Source organism: Cervus canadensis, chromosome 5, assembly GCF_019320065.1.
Source record: "Cervus canadensis isolate Bull #8, Minnesota chromosome 5, ASM1932006v1, whole genome shotgun sequence".
In the NCBI taxonomy this organism is placed as follows: Eukaryota; Metazoa; Chordata; class Mammalia; order Artiodactyla; family Cervidae; genus Cervus; species Cervus canadensis.
Genome location: NC_057390.1, coordinates 68321330 through 68334740, shown reverse-complemented (window position 1 = coordinate 68334740; position 13411 = coordinate 68321330). Strand labels below are relative to the sequence as shown.

The 13411-nt window shown below is 38.8% G+C and overlaps 1 protein-coding gene across 2 annotated transcripts in view; it reads left to right on the top strand.

The window, feature by feature from the left end:
• GPN1 (GPN-loop GTPase 1) overlaps positions 1 to 13411 on the top strand; it is a 26199-nt gene extending 12788 nt beyond the window's left edge. For both annotated transcript variants that reach the window (XM_043469061.1, XM_043469062.1), the window contains exons 6-14: positions 1049 to 1127; positions 1338 to 1432; positions 2378 to 2423; positions 3280 to 3426; positions 4196 to 4278; positions 5517 to 5556; positions 6456 to 6546; positions 9806 to 9913; positions 11802 to 13411. In XM_043469061.1, coding sequence (XP_043324996.1) covers positions 1049 to 1127; positions 1338 to 1432; positions 2378 to 2423; positions 3280 to 3426; positions 4196 to 4278; positions 5517 to 5556; positions 6456 to 6546; positions 9806 to 9913; positions 11802 to 11887 — 775 coding nt within the window. In that variant the 3' untranslated portion in view covers positions 11888 to 13411. The remainder of the gene's footprint in view (positions 1 to 1048; positions 1128 to 1337; positions 1433 to 2377; positions 2424 to 3279; positions 3427 to 4195; positions 4279 to 5516; positions 5557 to 6455; positions 6547 to 9805; positions 9914 to 11801) is intronic.

The following is a 13411-nucleotide window of genomic DNA, read 5'->3' as shown; positions in this document are numbered from 1 at the left end:
GACATGATTTGCAAACATTTTCTGCTGTTCAGTAGGTTGCCTTTGGGTTTTTTTTTAGCCATGCCCAGTGACTTGTGGGATCTTAGTTCCCTAGCCAGGTATTGAACCCTGGGCCACCACAGTGAAAGCGCCAAGTCCTAACCACTGGACCACCAGGGAATCCCCACCTTTTAGTTTCGATGATGTTTTCCTTTGCTGTGCAGAAGCTTTTTCATTTGATGTAGTCTCATCTTTTATTTTTGCTTTTGATTTCCTTGCTTTTGGTGTCCGATCCCCATCACTAAGACAGATGGCACTGAGGCTACTTCCTCTGTTTTCTTTCAGGTGTTACATTCAAGTCTTTCATCCATTTTGAGTTCATTTTTGTATGTGGAGTCGTCTGGTTTCATTCTCTTGCATATGACTGATTTTCCCAGCACCATTTCTTGAAGAGACTTCCCTTTCTCCATTGTATGTTCTTGGCTCCTTTGTTGTCAGTTAATTGTCCATATATGAGTGAATCTTTGTTCTTTTTTATAAACAGCTTTGTTGAGATATAGTTCATGTGCCATACACTTTACCCATTTTAATTGTGCAATTCTGTGGCTTTTATGGTAGTTATAGAATTGTACAGCCATCACCACAAGTTTAGAACATTGCATCCCCTCAAGAGGAGACCCTCTTCTTTAGTTACCACCTTCTTCTTTTTCTCTTCCTCCCTTCCCTCCGTTTTCCTCCAACCCCACTGCTAAGTAAACAGGTTTCCCAAGAGATTTACATACTGGTTTTGGTTATCTCTCATTTTTAATGCAGTGTGTTTCTAAAACTGTCAGTTTCCTCTGTGACTGCAGCACTGATGTATTGCTGCTCCTGCCAATGAACCTGAATACTGGACACTGATCAAAGCCTGGGGGAATGTGGTCTTCACTTTAATGGCAATGGGAAGACGTGAGACTTGGCATGGGAGGTTATTTCTTGTCTTAAATGCCCAGATGTTAATGTTTTGTGGTCTGGAATATCTTTCAGAATGCACAAATAAAAACTTCTTTTATGATCTTTTTTGACACAGGTATGTCTTAATTGACACACCTGGACAGATTGAGGTATTCACATGGTCAGCTTCTGGGACAATTATCACTGAGGCCCTGGTAAGTATTTTAGGACTTGTTACTGAGGGTTAAGTAGAGAGCCAGACAAGAGAAACTTCATATTTCTGCCTGGGAACTTATGTGGGATAGAGTCATAGAGCTCTGCACACCCTCCTATAGTGGTTCTTCCTCTCCACAGAGGGTAGGAGAAGAGTTTGGGGACAGGTCAAGGACCTTTTGACTAAAGCTGTGATTATTCTGTGGCTTTAGGCATCCTCGTTTCCAACGATTGTCATTTATGTAATGGACACATCTCGAAGTACCAACCCAGTGACCTTCATGTCCAATATGCTCTATGCCTGCAGGTAATGCATTATTGTTGGGCATAGTATTGTGTCAAGAAGTGAAGTCTCCACTTGTTCTTTTCCTTCATTTTTGAGTCCTGAGTGCTTCCCTCTCAGTTTGTGCTGCCCACACCCTCTTTAGTGGCTCTGGATTGGTGAGGGAAGAAAAGCACATATGCCTTGGCATCAGCCCCTGGTGGTCTTTCCCCTTTGCTTATTACAGAATAGGTGATGAATGAAAATGCACCTTCTGGTAGATGCATTGCCCCAGTTGAATGAAATCCAATTCTGAATAGAATAGAGGCTCTGATCTAAATGCTTTTTCTTTTTCTTTTTTTTTTCATGCTAGGAAAAATGAGATGATAACATGAGGAGAGACTGAATTAAAGATTCATCCATGACTCTGCATGCACATATTTTCTCAAGTGTGGTGCTATTAGGAGAGGAAGGGCATCTCCTACTAGGCTATGTTAGTGTGTTAGACCTAGGAGCAAGGTGGGCCATTATTAACACTGAGTTTAATTTTAGGCATTTGCAAAAAGCAAGCACTCCAGTTTGTCTCTTCTGATGTGACCAGGGATGTTCCTTCCTGTTAAACACAAGAAATCCTGGTCCAAATAGAAATCTGATGTTTGATAGCATGATTTTGTCTTCATAGTAACTGTTTAATAAACAGTTAATTTGGTGAAAACACACACACACACACACACACACATAAACATACCCAGGATCAGTACCAAAGCATTATTACTCCAAGAATAGGAGAGAGTGTGTATGTGTGTTATTTGCTTAGTGGTAGTGGTTTCCTGCTTGGGATGGGAACACACGTGAGTGCTGTGTGAAAATGGATACCTGTATTTAGAGTCTGAACCCCTCTCCCTTTTAATTACTCAGTTCCATTGGATTAATAATGCAAGCAGGAGCTTAAGTGCTTTTACTAATAATGCCTTCATATTTGATTTTCAGCATCTTATACAAAACCAAGCTGCCTTTTATTGTGGTCATGAATAAAGTAAGTGGAGTCTTCTTCCTGTCTTGCCTGAATATTTCTTTTCATTAGAACCTTGTGTTAGAAGTTTGGTTAGGTGAGAGGGATGATTTCAGATGCTGGAGAGCAGATTTAAGCTAACTGAAAGCAAAGTTGTGAGCACTTCTCAGAAATGGACTCAATTAAATTGAATGAATATATGTCACTGATTCTTCTCCAAAGTTAATTTAGGCTAAATAGAGTAGCTCCTGGTCCACAGCATATGGGTTGTCCCTCAAGATCAGGACTGTGTAAATGGTGGAGGGCCTGCCAGTCTATGGGGAGTGGCAGTTAAAACAAAACCAAAACTTCTCTGTGGTTGGTTGTTGGCCAGAATGCAAGAGACTGTGTACTTGACTTTGGAGCCTGGAAAATGTTGGCCTCCACTGTGGCCATGGTCACTTGGCAGTGGATAGTGAAGGGTCTGTTTTAACCTGGAATATACAGATCTTCATTTAATTATTTATACTGCACAGCAGTCTTGGCTCTTTGTGGCTTGTTTCAGTGGAGGAGGAAATGGGGGAAGCAGAGAAGGAAAATATATGAATGATTGCTGTTTGTTGTCACCACTTAATTAAAAGAAATTGGGAGGAGGAACTTCCCTGATGGTCCAGTGGTTAAGACTCCACACTTCCACTGCAGGGGTCATGGGTTCAATCCCTGGTCAGGGAACTAAGATCCACATGCTGTGGGATGTGGCCAAAAGTTTTAAAATTGTTTAAATTAAAAATAAATAAATAAAAATTTTAATTAAAAAATTAGTTTAAAAAAATAAAAATTCCCATTGTTTGGGGTCTGACCTCATCTCTGGTTGCTGATAATTGTCTTCTCTCTGGTACAGACTGACATCATTGACCACAGCTTTGCAGTGGAATGGATGCAGGATTTTGAGGCTTTCCAAGATGCCTTGAATCAAGAGACTACATATGTCAGTAACCTGACTCGTTCAATGAGCCTGGTGTTAGATGAGTTTTACAGCTCACTCAGGGTAAACTTTCTCTCTTGCTTATGCTGTCCATCTCTCCAGTTAATCTATTAATCCAGAGGGCTGGCTTTGAACATATCTTTGGAGAGGAAGTTCATTCCTTTACGAAAAGTAATTTGTAAGGCATTACTTATTAAAAACTGGAGATTTAAAAGATAAATATGATAGAGACCCTACTTTCAGAGAGTTTATCATCTAGTTAGGAAAGAACGCTAAACACAGAGTTGAAATACAATGTATTGTAATTTATATTTTGATATATTAGGAAAGATTAAAAGTTGGCCTGATAGTGGTTAGGTGGTAGATCACTTTTGAAATGAGGGATTTTGGAGGATATAGCACATATAGGTGTGCTTTGAAGGAAGGGTAAGATTTGTGTAAGGAAAAGAGGGTGTGGGTAGCAAGGAGTATATTCACTGTCCAAGCAAAAACATTGAGATACTAATTTTTATAGAGAACAGACTGTGGTTTGATGTGATAGGGAACAGATGAAAAGAACTGCTGCTTGTTTGGTCCTCATTTTCTTTTTCACTTCTCTACTTTCCATGGACTTATTACCATGACTTTTAAACTTAAAAAATTAAAAAATTTTTATTTCCATGACTTTTGAGTAAGCATGCTGTTCTGTATTGTTTTAGCATCATTCTTTACCAGGGACTTCTTAACTTCCAAACTTCTTCTATGAAGATTTTATGAAATTTGAACCAAATAATGTACACTGTTTAAAAATATGCAGTTGTTTCCTCAGTGGCATTAATGATGCTTTTGGCAGGTGGTGGGTGTGTCTGCTGTTCTGGGTACAGGATTAGAAGAACTCTTCGTGCAAGTTTCCAGTGCCACAGAAGAATATGAAAGGTGAGGATAAAAGAACATTTTATTGATGACATTCTTAGTTACTCACAATTCTGATATGACAGCAGTTTTGTTAGGCAAAATGTTTCGGTTTTCATGTTTGTATTATATTTTCCATGTAGATGTGTACCGGGTCTCATCACATTTAGGGTTAACAAGTACCCATTAGTTTAAAAAAAAACAAAAAAACCCACAATAATATAAAATCTTCACTTTATTGAATGATGAAGAACAGGAGTCATCAGGTATTGTAAAAGTCAGATATTAAATATTTTTGGCTTTGTGGACTGTAATAACTCTTATCATTGTGGTGCAAAAGCACCTATACACAATTCCTAAACAATTGGGTGTGGCTGTGTTCCAATAAGACTTTATTTATAAAAATAGACAGTGGGCTGGATTTGGCCTGTTTGCTACATTTGTTGACCCCCGATTAAGAACATAGACTTTGGAGTCAGATAGACATGAGTTAGACTTCTTTTTCCTTTGTTTAATAAGTGAGTAACTGTAGCATTTATTGTTAAGGTTGGTCATTGTGAGGATTATTTGAGATTATTTGAGATGATATACCTAAAGCACGTAGCGTAATTGCTGACACAATGAAAGCATGTTTCTTTATAAATGATTGTTATAACTGTTGTTGTGGTTAATACTGGAGTTCCATTTATCTAAAGGAAAGTGGAGTCAGAGCACCCATACACTTCCCTTAGGTCCGATAGCTGGCTGCTTTCTAGCAAGCTTCATACTTAGTACGATCCTAGTAGCCACATTATTATTTTCAGACATTATTTTTTGTTCATCAGACAAGGATTGTGGGTTTTTTGTGGGTTTTTTTTGCGAGTGTTATCAAAGTCTCAGGATAGACTCTTTTCTGTATCCTTTGTTGCCCAGATGAATGACATAATTTATATACTGGGCTTCCTGAGTAGGCCTAGCTTCTTTTACTCATGATTTAAACATCTTTTATTCATGTTCATCCAAGTGTATGATGAACTCATCAGTCATGGTCTCTCCAGAGTTGATCTTCCCAGCTCAGCAGTCAGTCTTTTGTCTCTGCTGGTTTCAGGGTGGGGGGCATGTACCTTGCTTTTAATTCCTTAGGGATAGAGTCTTAGTGACTAAGATTTGTTACATCTGATGTTTGGTGACATAAGATCTTTTGTTATCATCAAAATACTAGGAAAATAGAAGTAACATGATAAATTATTAATCAAAGGGATTTAGAGTGTTTCTCTTTCCAGAGAGTATCGTCCCGAATATGAACGTCTGAAGAAATCACTGGTAAGATAAGAGGCTGTTTGTGTTTTAGGGCTACTAAAAAACAGTCTCAAACTATGTCCTAATCCTTCTATTGTAAGTTATTTTGTTTTGGTTTATCCTTTAGATACTTGTAATGGCTTTCCTTGTAGCTCAGCTGGTAAGGAATCCGCCTACAATGCAGGAGACTTGGGTTCGATCTCTGGGTTGGGAAGATCCCCTGGAGAAGGGAAAGGCTACCCACTCCAGTGTTGTGGCCTGGAGAATTCCATGGACTACAGTCCATGGGGTCGCAAAGAATCAGACAGGACTGAGCGACTTTCACTTTCACTTAGATACTTGTGAAGGATACATGTATCTTTTAGATATAATGTATCCTTTAGATACTTGTTAATTTGATCTATAAATTTGTATGTATGCTGTCTGGATGCAGAAAGACCTCTTTTTTTCTTCTCTAAATTTGAAGTAATAAAAATCAGGTTTATCCTGTTATATGTGCTGAGCCCTTCTAGTGCTACACCTCCACCCTGACTCCAAGGTCCATTTAAAGGCTGTTGTAGAATTTTGTTTAAGAACAGAGAGGCAGTTCATAACTCTTACCCCAAATGATCAGGTGTCCTGTCCCCATTGGCTCCATTGGACATCTTATGATTCAGCCTTCCTGCTATGTATACTTGAGGGTTCTTTTGAAGATTCTGTGTCTAGTTTCTGAAACCTCTAATACAGTCTGCAGAGCCCTTTGGAATGAATTTATGCTAATATGGGCCCACATTGATTAGTGTTTCTGTCATCATTCATCCCTTACCTCCCTCATTGTTTAAGTAGCCTCTAGTATTTGTATAATTTGTCATTTCCATTAGAAGTCTGGCATCTAACTTGGGCCTTCTTTTTTAATATAATGACATATTTTTCTATGTATATAGGCCAGTGCACAGAGCCAGCAGCAGAAAGAACAACTGGAACGCCTCCAGAAAGATATGGGCTCTGTAGCCTTGGACACAGGAATTGCCGCAGGTACTGGAGGGTCTTCTGGTGTTAGGAACTAAAAGAAGGGTACAGTTATCTCCCCTTAGTAGTTAGGTGTTTGGATTTAAGGGAGAGAAAGAGAAAAGGATAAAGTAAATGTGGTATTTTATATCTGTCAATCAATTTAGATAAATCCTAGATCCAACAAGTAATTGGCCACCCATGTTTCCCAACTGAGCTTTTTTAACCTTTTAGGCTCCTGAAGAGGGAGTGGTGGTGACATCCCATGGCCTTAGGTTACATGGCTTGATGTTAGGTTCTCCTAGAGACCATTCCCTAACAAGCTGAATCCTCTGCTCAGGACTCAAACCCACTTGATTAGACTTTCTCCTGATTATTGGAGCTCAGCCCTTACTTAGTTTCCCTGTGTAGGGAGCTTACTTCTATTAGTATATTCAGTTTTCCATTTTTTTCTCCTATTTTTCTTTTAAAATTAATTTATTTTAATTGGAGGCTAATTACTTTACAATATTGTAGTGGTTTTTGCCATACATTAACACGAATCAGCCATGGGCGCACATGTGTTCCCCATCCAGAACCCCCCCTCCCACTTCCTTCCCCATTCCATCCCCCAGGGTCATCCCAGTGCACCAGCCCTGAGCACCCTGTCTCATACATCGAACCTGGTCCAGTGATCCACTTCACATATGATAATATACATGTTTCAACCCTACTCTCTCAAATCATCCCATCCTCGTCTTCTCCCAGAGTCCAAAAGACTGTTCTTTACTCCTGTGTATCTTTTGCTGTCTCACATATAGGGTCATCATTACCATCTTTCTAAACTCCATATATATGCGTTAGTATACAGTGTTTGTGTTTTTCTTTCTGACTTACTTCACTCTGTATAGTAGGCTGCAGTTTCATCCACCTCATTAGAACTGATTCAAATGCATTCTTTTTAATGGCTGAGTAATATTCCATCATGTATATGTACCACAGCTTTGTTATCCATTCATCTGCTGATGTACATCTAGGTTGCTTCCATGTCCTGGCTATTGTAAACAGTGCTACGATGAACATTGGAGTACACGTCTCTCTTTTAATTCTGGTTTCCTTGGTGTGTATACCCAGAAGTAGGATTGTTGGGTCATATGGCAGTTCTATTTCCAGTTTTTTAAGGAATCTCCATACTGTTCTCCATAGTTGGCTGTACTAGTTTGCTTTCCCACCAACAGTGTAAGAGGGTTCCTTTTTCTCCACACCCTCTCCAGCATTTATTGCTTGTAGACTTTTTGATAGCAGCCATCCTGACTGGTGTGAGATGGTACCTCATTGTGGTTTTGATTTGCATTTCTCTGATAATGAGTGATGTTGAGCATCTTTTCAGTGTTTGTTAGCCATCTGTATGTCTTCTTTGGAGAAATGTCTGTTTAGTTCTTTGGCCCATTTTTTGATTGGGTCGTTTATTTTTCTGGAATTGAGCTGCAGGAGCTGCTTGTATATTTTTGAGATTAATTCTTTGTCAGTTGCTTCATTTGCTATTATTTTCTCCCATTTTGAAGGCTGTCTTTTCACCTTGCTTATAGTTTCCTTTGTTGTGCAAAAGCTTTTAAGTTTAATTAGGTCCCATTTGTTTTTCTTTGCTTTTATTTCCATTACTCTGGGAGGTGGGTCATAGATTTATGTGTGATTTATGTCAAAGAGTGTTTTGCCTATGTTTTCCTCTAGAAGTTTTATAGATTTATGGTCTTACGTTTAGATCTTTAATCCATTTTGAGTTTATTTTTGTGTATGGTGTTAGAAAGTGTTCTATTTTCATTCTTTTTCAAGTGGTTGACCAGTTTCCCCAGCACCACTTGTTAAAGAGATTGTCTTTTCTCCATTGTATATTCTTGCCTCCTTTGTCAAAGATAAGGTGTCCATAGGTGTGTGGATTTATCTCTGGGCTTTCTATTTTGTTCCATTGATCTATATTTCTGACTTTGTGCCAGTACCATACTCTCTTGATGACTTTAGCTTTGTAGTATAGTCTGAAGTCAGGCAGGTTGATTCCTCCAGTTCCATTCTTCTTTCTCAAGATTGCTTTGGCTATTCGAGGCTGTTTTTATTTCCATTACAAATTGTGAAATTATTCGTTCTAGTTCTGTGAAAAATACCGTTGGTAGCTTGATAGGGATTGCATTGAATCTATAGATTGCTTTGGGTAGTATACTCATTTTCACTGTATTGATTCTTCCTAGTCATGAACACAGTATTTTTCTCCATCTATTTGTGTCATCTTTGATTTCTTTCATCAGTGTTTTACAGTTTTCTCTATATAGGTCTTTTGTTTCTTTAGGTAGATTTATTCCTAAGTATTTTATTCCTTTTGTTGCAATGGTGATTGGAATTGTTTCCTTAATTTCTCTGTTTTCTCATTGTTAATGTATAGGAATGCAAGGGATTTCTGTATGTTAATTTAATATCCTGCAACTTTACTATATTCATTGATTAGCTCTAGTAATCTTCTGGTGGAGTCTTTAGGGTTTTCTATGTAGAGGATCATGTCATCTACAAACAGTGAGAATTTTACTTCTTCTTTTCCAATCTGGATTCCTTTTATTTCTTTTTCTTCTCTGATTGCTGTGGCTAAAACTTCCAAAACTATGTTAAATAGTAGTGGTGAGAGTGGGCACCTTTGTCTTGTTCCTGACTTTAGGGGAAATGCTTTCAATTTTTCACCATTGAGGATAATGTTTGCTGTGGGTTTATCATTCATACATGGCTTTTATTATGTTGAGGTATGTTCCTTCTATGCCTGCTTTCTGGAGGGTCTTTATCATAAATTCTCCTTTTCTTGAAAAATACTCAGCTCCTCTGTCATTTCACCCTCTATTCTCTTCAGACCCTCTCTGAACTTAAATTTCCATCAGGAAGTTTCCTGAACACTTCACACTTTTATGCTGGACTTACCAGCACACTGGGTCTGCTCACATGTCTTTAGCCTTCATAGGAAAAACCATAGCTGCTTTCAAGCTAAGAGCTAGTAAAAACAAATGACATTACTACTAAGACAAGCTTCTTGAGAGTTGAGTTTTTCCTCAACTTAAAAATGAGACCTCTTGGATTACTGGCACTTTGTGAAATAAACTAGTATAGAAATGTTTAATGGTGTGAATAGTACATTTAAAAGAGAGAAGATCCTGGATTTTATCATGATCACTTTATCCTGCCAATTTTTAATCATAGTTACTTACTGATTCAAAATTACCCTTTTGAGGAGGCCTGTGTTCCTGATATGCTGCTGATAGTATTTTACATGCAGGGAGCTCATCTCCTGTGCTGGACCCTTCTGATTTGATCCTGACTCGGGGAACCTTGGATGAAGAGGATGAGGAAGCAGACAGTGATACTGATGATATTGACCACAGAGGTGAGAGGTGGCTGAGGTGACTCATGAAAACAGAACAACTGCTTATCCTCTCATTGTTTGCCTGGGAGCTTTCTGTTATTGAGAGACTTTAACCATGCAGCCAGTAATAGGGGGGAGAAGAAATGGTAAAGGATATAGCACCAGGAAGGAGTTCCATACATTGAGAGTTCCTGGCCTTCCACAAGAATGGTTAGTACTGAGCTTGATTATGGCCTTTTCTTAGTCTTGTGTCTTCTCATCTTTAGGTCCTAAATCAATTTTGAGGAACCCAGGATTGTTTATTATAATTGTTTTAAGAATACAGGAGGCCTTAGTGAACCTAAACTAGTCAGAAGGGACTGTAACATTGAGGAGAGAATGGCTTTGGAAACCCTAAAGGGTTTTATGTGGCATAGTTTTATGGACTGTGGACAGAATCTATTTCTTGAAACAACCCTTTTAGGTCCTTGCTGTGCTCAAGGGTAAACCTCTATTTCAGTGTGCTGGATGCTAACATGTAAATTGCCTCATTTAATAATATTTATTGAGGTATAATTTACAAACAATAAATCCCACCCCTTTAAAGTGTATAGTTCAGTTCAGTTCAGTTCAGTCAGTTGTGTCCAACTCTTTGCAACCCCATGGACTGCAGCACGCCAGGCTTCCCTGTTCATCACTGCCAGAGCTTGCTCAAACTCATGTCCATTGAGTCAGTGATGCCATCCAACCATCTCATCCTCTGTTGTCCCCTTCTCCTCCTGCCTTCAGTCTTCCGCAGCATCAGGGTCTTTTCCAATGAGTCCATTCTTCGTATCAGATGGCCAAAGTATTGGAGCTTCAGCTTCAGCATCTGTCCTTCCAATGAATATTCAGGGTTGATTTCCTTTAGGATTGACTGGTTTGATCTCCTTGCAATCCAAGGGACTCTCAAGAGTCTTCTCTAACACCACAAGTGTATAGTTAGATGAATTTTAATACATATAGTCTTGCAGTAATTACCATCATAAGCAAGGAATAGAACACTTCCATCACCCTAAAATTTTGCTCATGCCCATTTTTATTTAGTTCCTTCCCCTACACCAGTTCCTGGCAACCACTTATCTGATTTTTGTGCCTATGATTTTGCTTTTTCCAGAATGTCATGTAAGTGGAATCACATATTTAACTTGACTTTTTTCATAGTGTAATGCTTTTGTGATCCTTCCATGTTATTGCATGTGTAATATGTTTTTTTAAAATTGCTTAGTAATATTCCATTATGTGAATGTGCCTTTGTTTATCCATTCACAAGCCAATTGACATTTGGGTTGTTGCCAGGTTTAAGCTGTGGTAAAATAAATTGCTATAAAGATTGGTTAATAGGTTTTTGTGTGGACACAGGTTTTCATTTCTCTCAGTTAAAAATATGTAGGAGTGGGACCTCATTTTAGTTACTTTATGAGGGAAGCATCTCCCCACCTACTGGTCAGAGAAATTGTACATTTTGGGCAACATGGTAAATAGAACCTGCTTCTAGGAAATACTTCCTTATTGGGAGAAGTGAACATGTAGTGTCTTAGAAAGCATACAGTTGACTCTTGAACAACTCAGGGACTGGGGTACCTATTATCCTTGGTACAGTTTTTTTTCCCCCCTTGGTACAGTTTTAACAGTCCTCATATAACCAACTTAGAGTTGGCCCTCTGATTCTGTGGTTCTGCATTTGTCGATTTCATCAACCATGGATTATATAATACTGTATGTTGTATTTACTACTGAAAAAAGTTAGTGTGTAAGGCGACTCACCCAGTTCAAGCCCATGTTGTTCAAGGTTACATGTACTATTTCTTATGGATGAGAGACAGTGGCTCTAATCCACCTGTCTAATGGGTAGAGTTTGAAAATAACTCAACTTCTTTTTTCCTTACAGTTACAGAGGAAAGCCGCGAAGAGCCAGCATTCCAGAACTTTATGCAAGAATCAATGGCACAGTACTGGAAGAAAAACAACAAATAGTTTCTAAAGTTCAAAATTTTGGAACTCTGTGTGAAGGACTATCTTTATCTCTGACTGGGGGCTACAATCTATAAAGGATGGTTTTGTTCAGAATAGCAGTTTGTCTTACTAGTGAAACTTTCTGACTCCGATGAAGCCAGGAATAGATTATTTGGACCTGCTGATTACCATTGGCCTTCCCCTTGGATTTATGCAAGGAAGCATATTCTGTTTTTGGACACTGATATCCCTTTGAGCCTAAAACCGTAAGTTGTTATCATTTGAGCTCACATACTTTTGCTACTGATGGATGAAACAGAGAACTTAGTAGGCTGTATCTCTAGCCTCTACTTCCCGAGCACTTGCCTTTGAACTTGCACCATGAGTTCCCTTCCTTTTTAGTAGAAAGGGCGAGAGGAAACAGGAGCTTGTCCAGAATAACAGTGGAGTCTCCTTGGCAACCAGTCAATGTTGGTATGAAATGTGCCTCCCACTGGGGAGCTCATTATAGAACATCAGGTTCACTGAAGAAAGTGGGCAACATGTAGTTATTAAGAATTCTACTTTAGATGCTGGCTTGGATAAAGAGTTTTTAATTTTCACTTTGTTGTAAGCCTGCTTGTCATCATTTCAAGTAAGAAAATCATCACAAATAGTCACTTCAGTTTAGAAGAGAGATTTAAAGCCACATGATGTTTATTAAAGTTCTGTGTACACACCACACCTAATAGCGAGGTATGAAGCCAGGCCCTGTTTGTATTGTACTTTAATGAAGTGTGTCCTTCCTTAGTGATTTACTCAAAGGACATGGATTTGGGTCAGGTGCACATTCTACGCATAATAGCCCTGGTAAGGGTTTGCTTTGCCTCCACATTCTTCACAGTATCTTAAAACATAATATTATTTCTCTTAAGAAATTTTATTCCTGCCTAACCTGTATTTCAGTTCAATGGTTCTCAAAGTGTGGTCTCTGGAACAGAAGCATCAGCATCATCTGGGAAGTTACCAGAAACGGGACATTCAAGACCAAAATCAGAAACTGGGGGTGGGGCGTGGGGCCTAGCAGTCTGTTTTAAAACGGCCTCCAGGGGATTCTGATGCATCCCAAGTTCAGAACAGTGCTCTAACTCAACAGCCTATGGCATAATTCCAGACCAGGTGAATCTCAGGTATCAATGCTCCTATGACTTGCTTTATCAGAGTACCCGAACCTTGGCCATCTAGTGCCTATTCTCCAATTTAAACCTTCTAAAAATAAAAATATTTTGTTTTACATGAAGTATTAATTTCAATACTGTGTAACTAATGGGAACCACTGGTCTAAAAACTTGAACTTGTTCTTTAAGAGGGAACCACTTGCACAGCAAACCTCTGCATACCTGTTTTTCTCCCTAGTGCCTTTGAATACTTTTTCATTAAAGAGGAAATCATCTGGCCTAAGCTATAAGCTCCATAATGGCAGAGACAGTCTTACTCATCTGTGTATCCTTTGCAAAGGACCCAGTACATAACGGGTACTCAATAAATGTTTGCTAAGTGAACCAA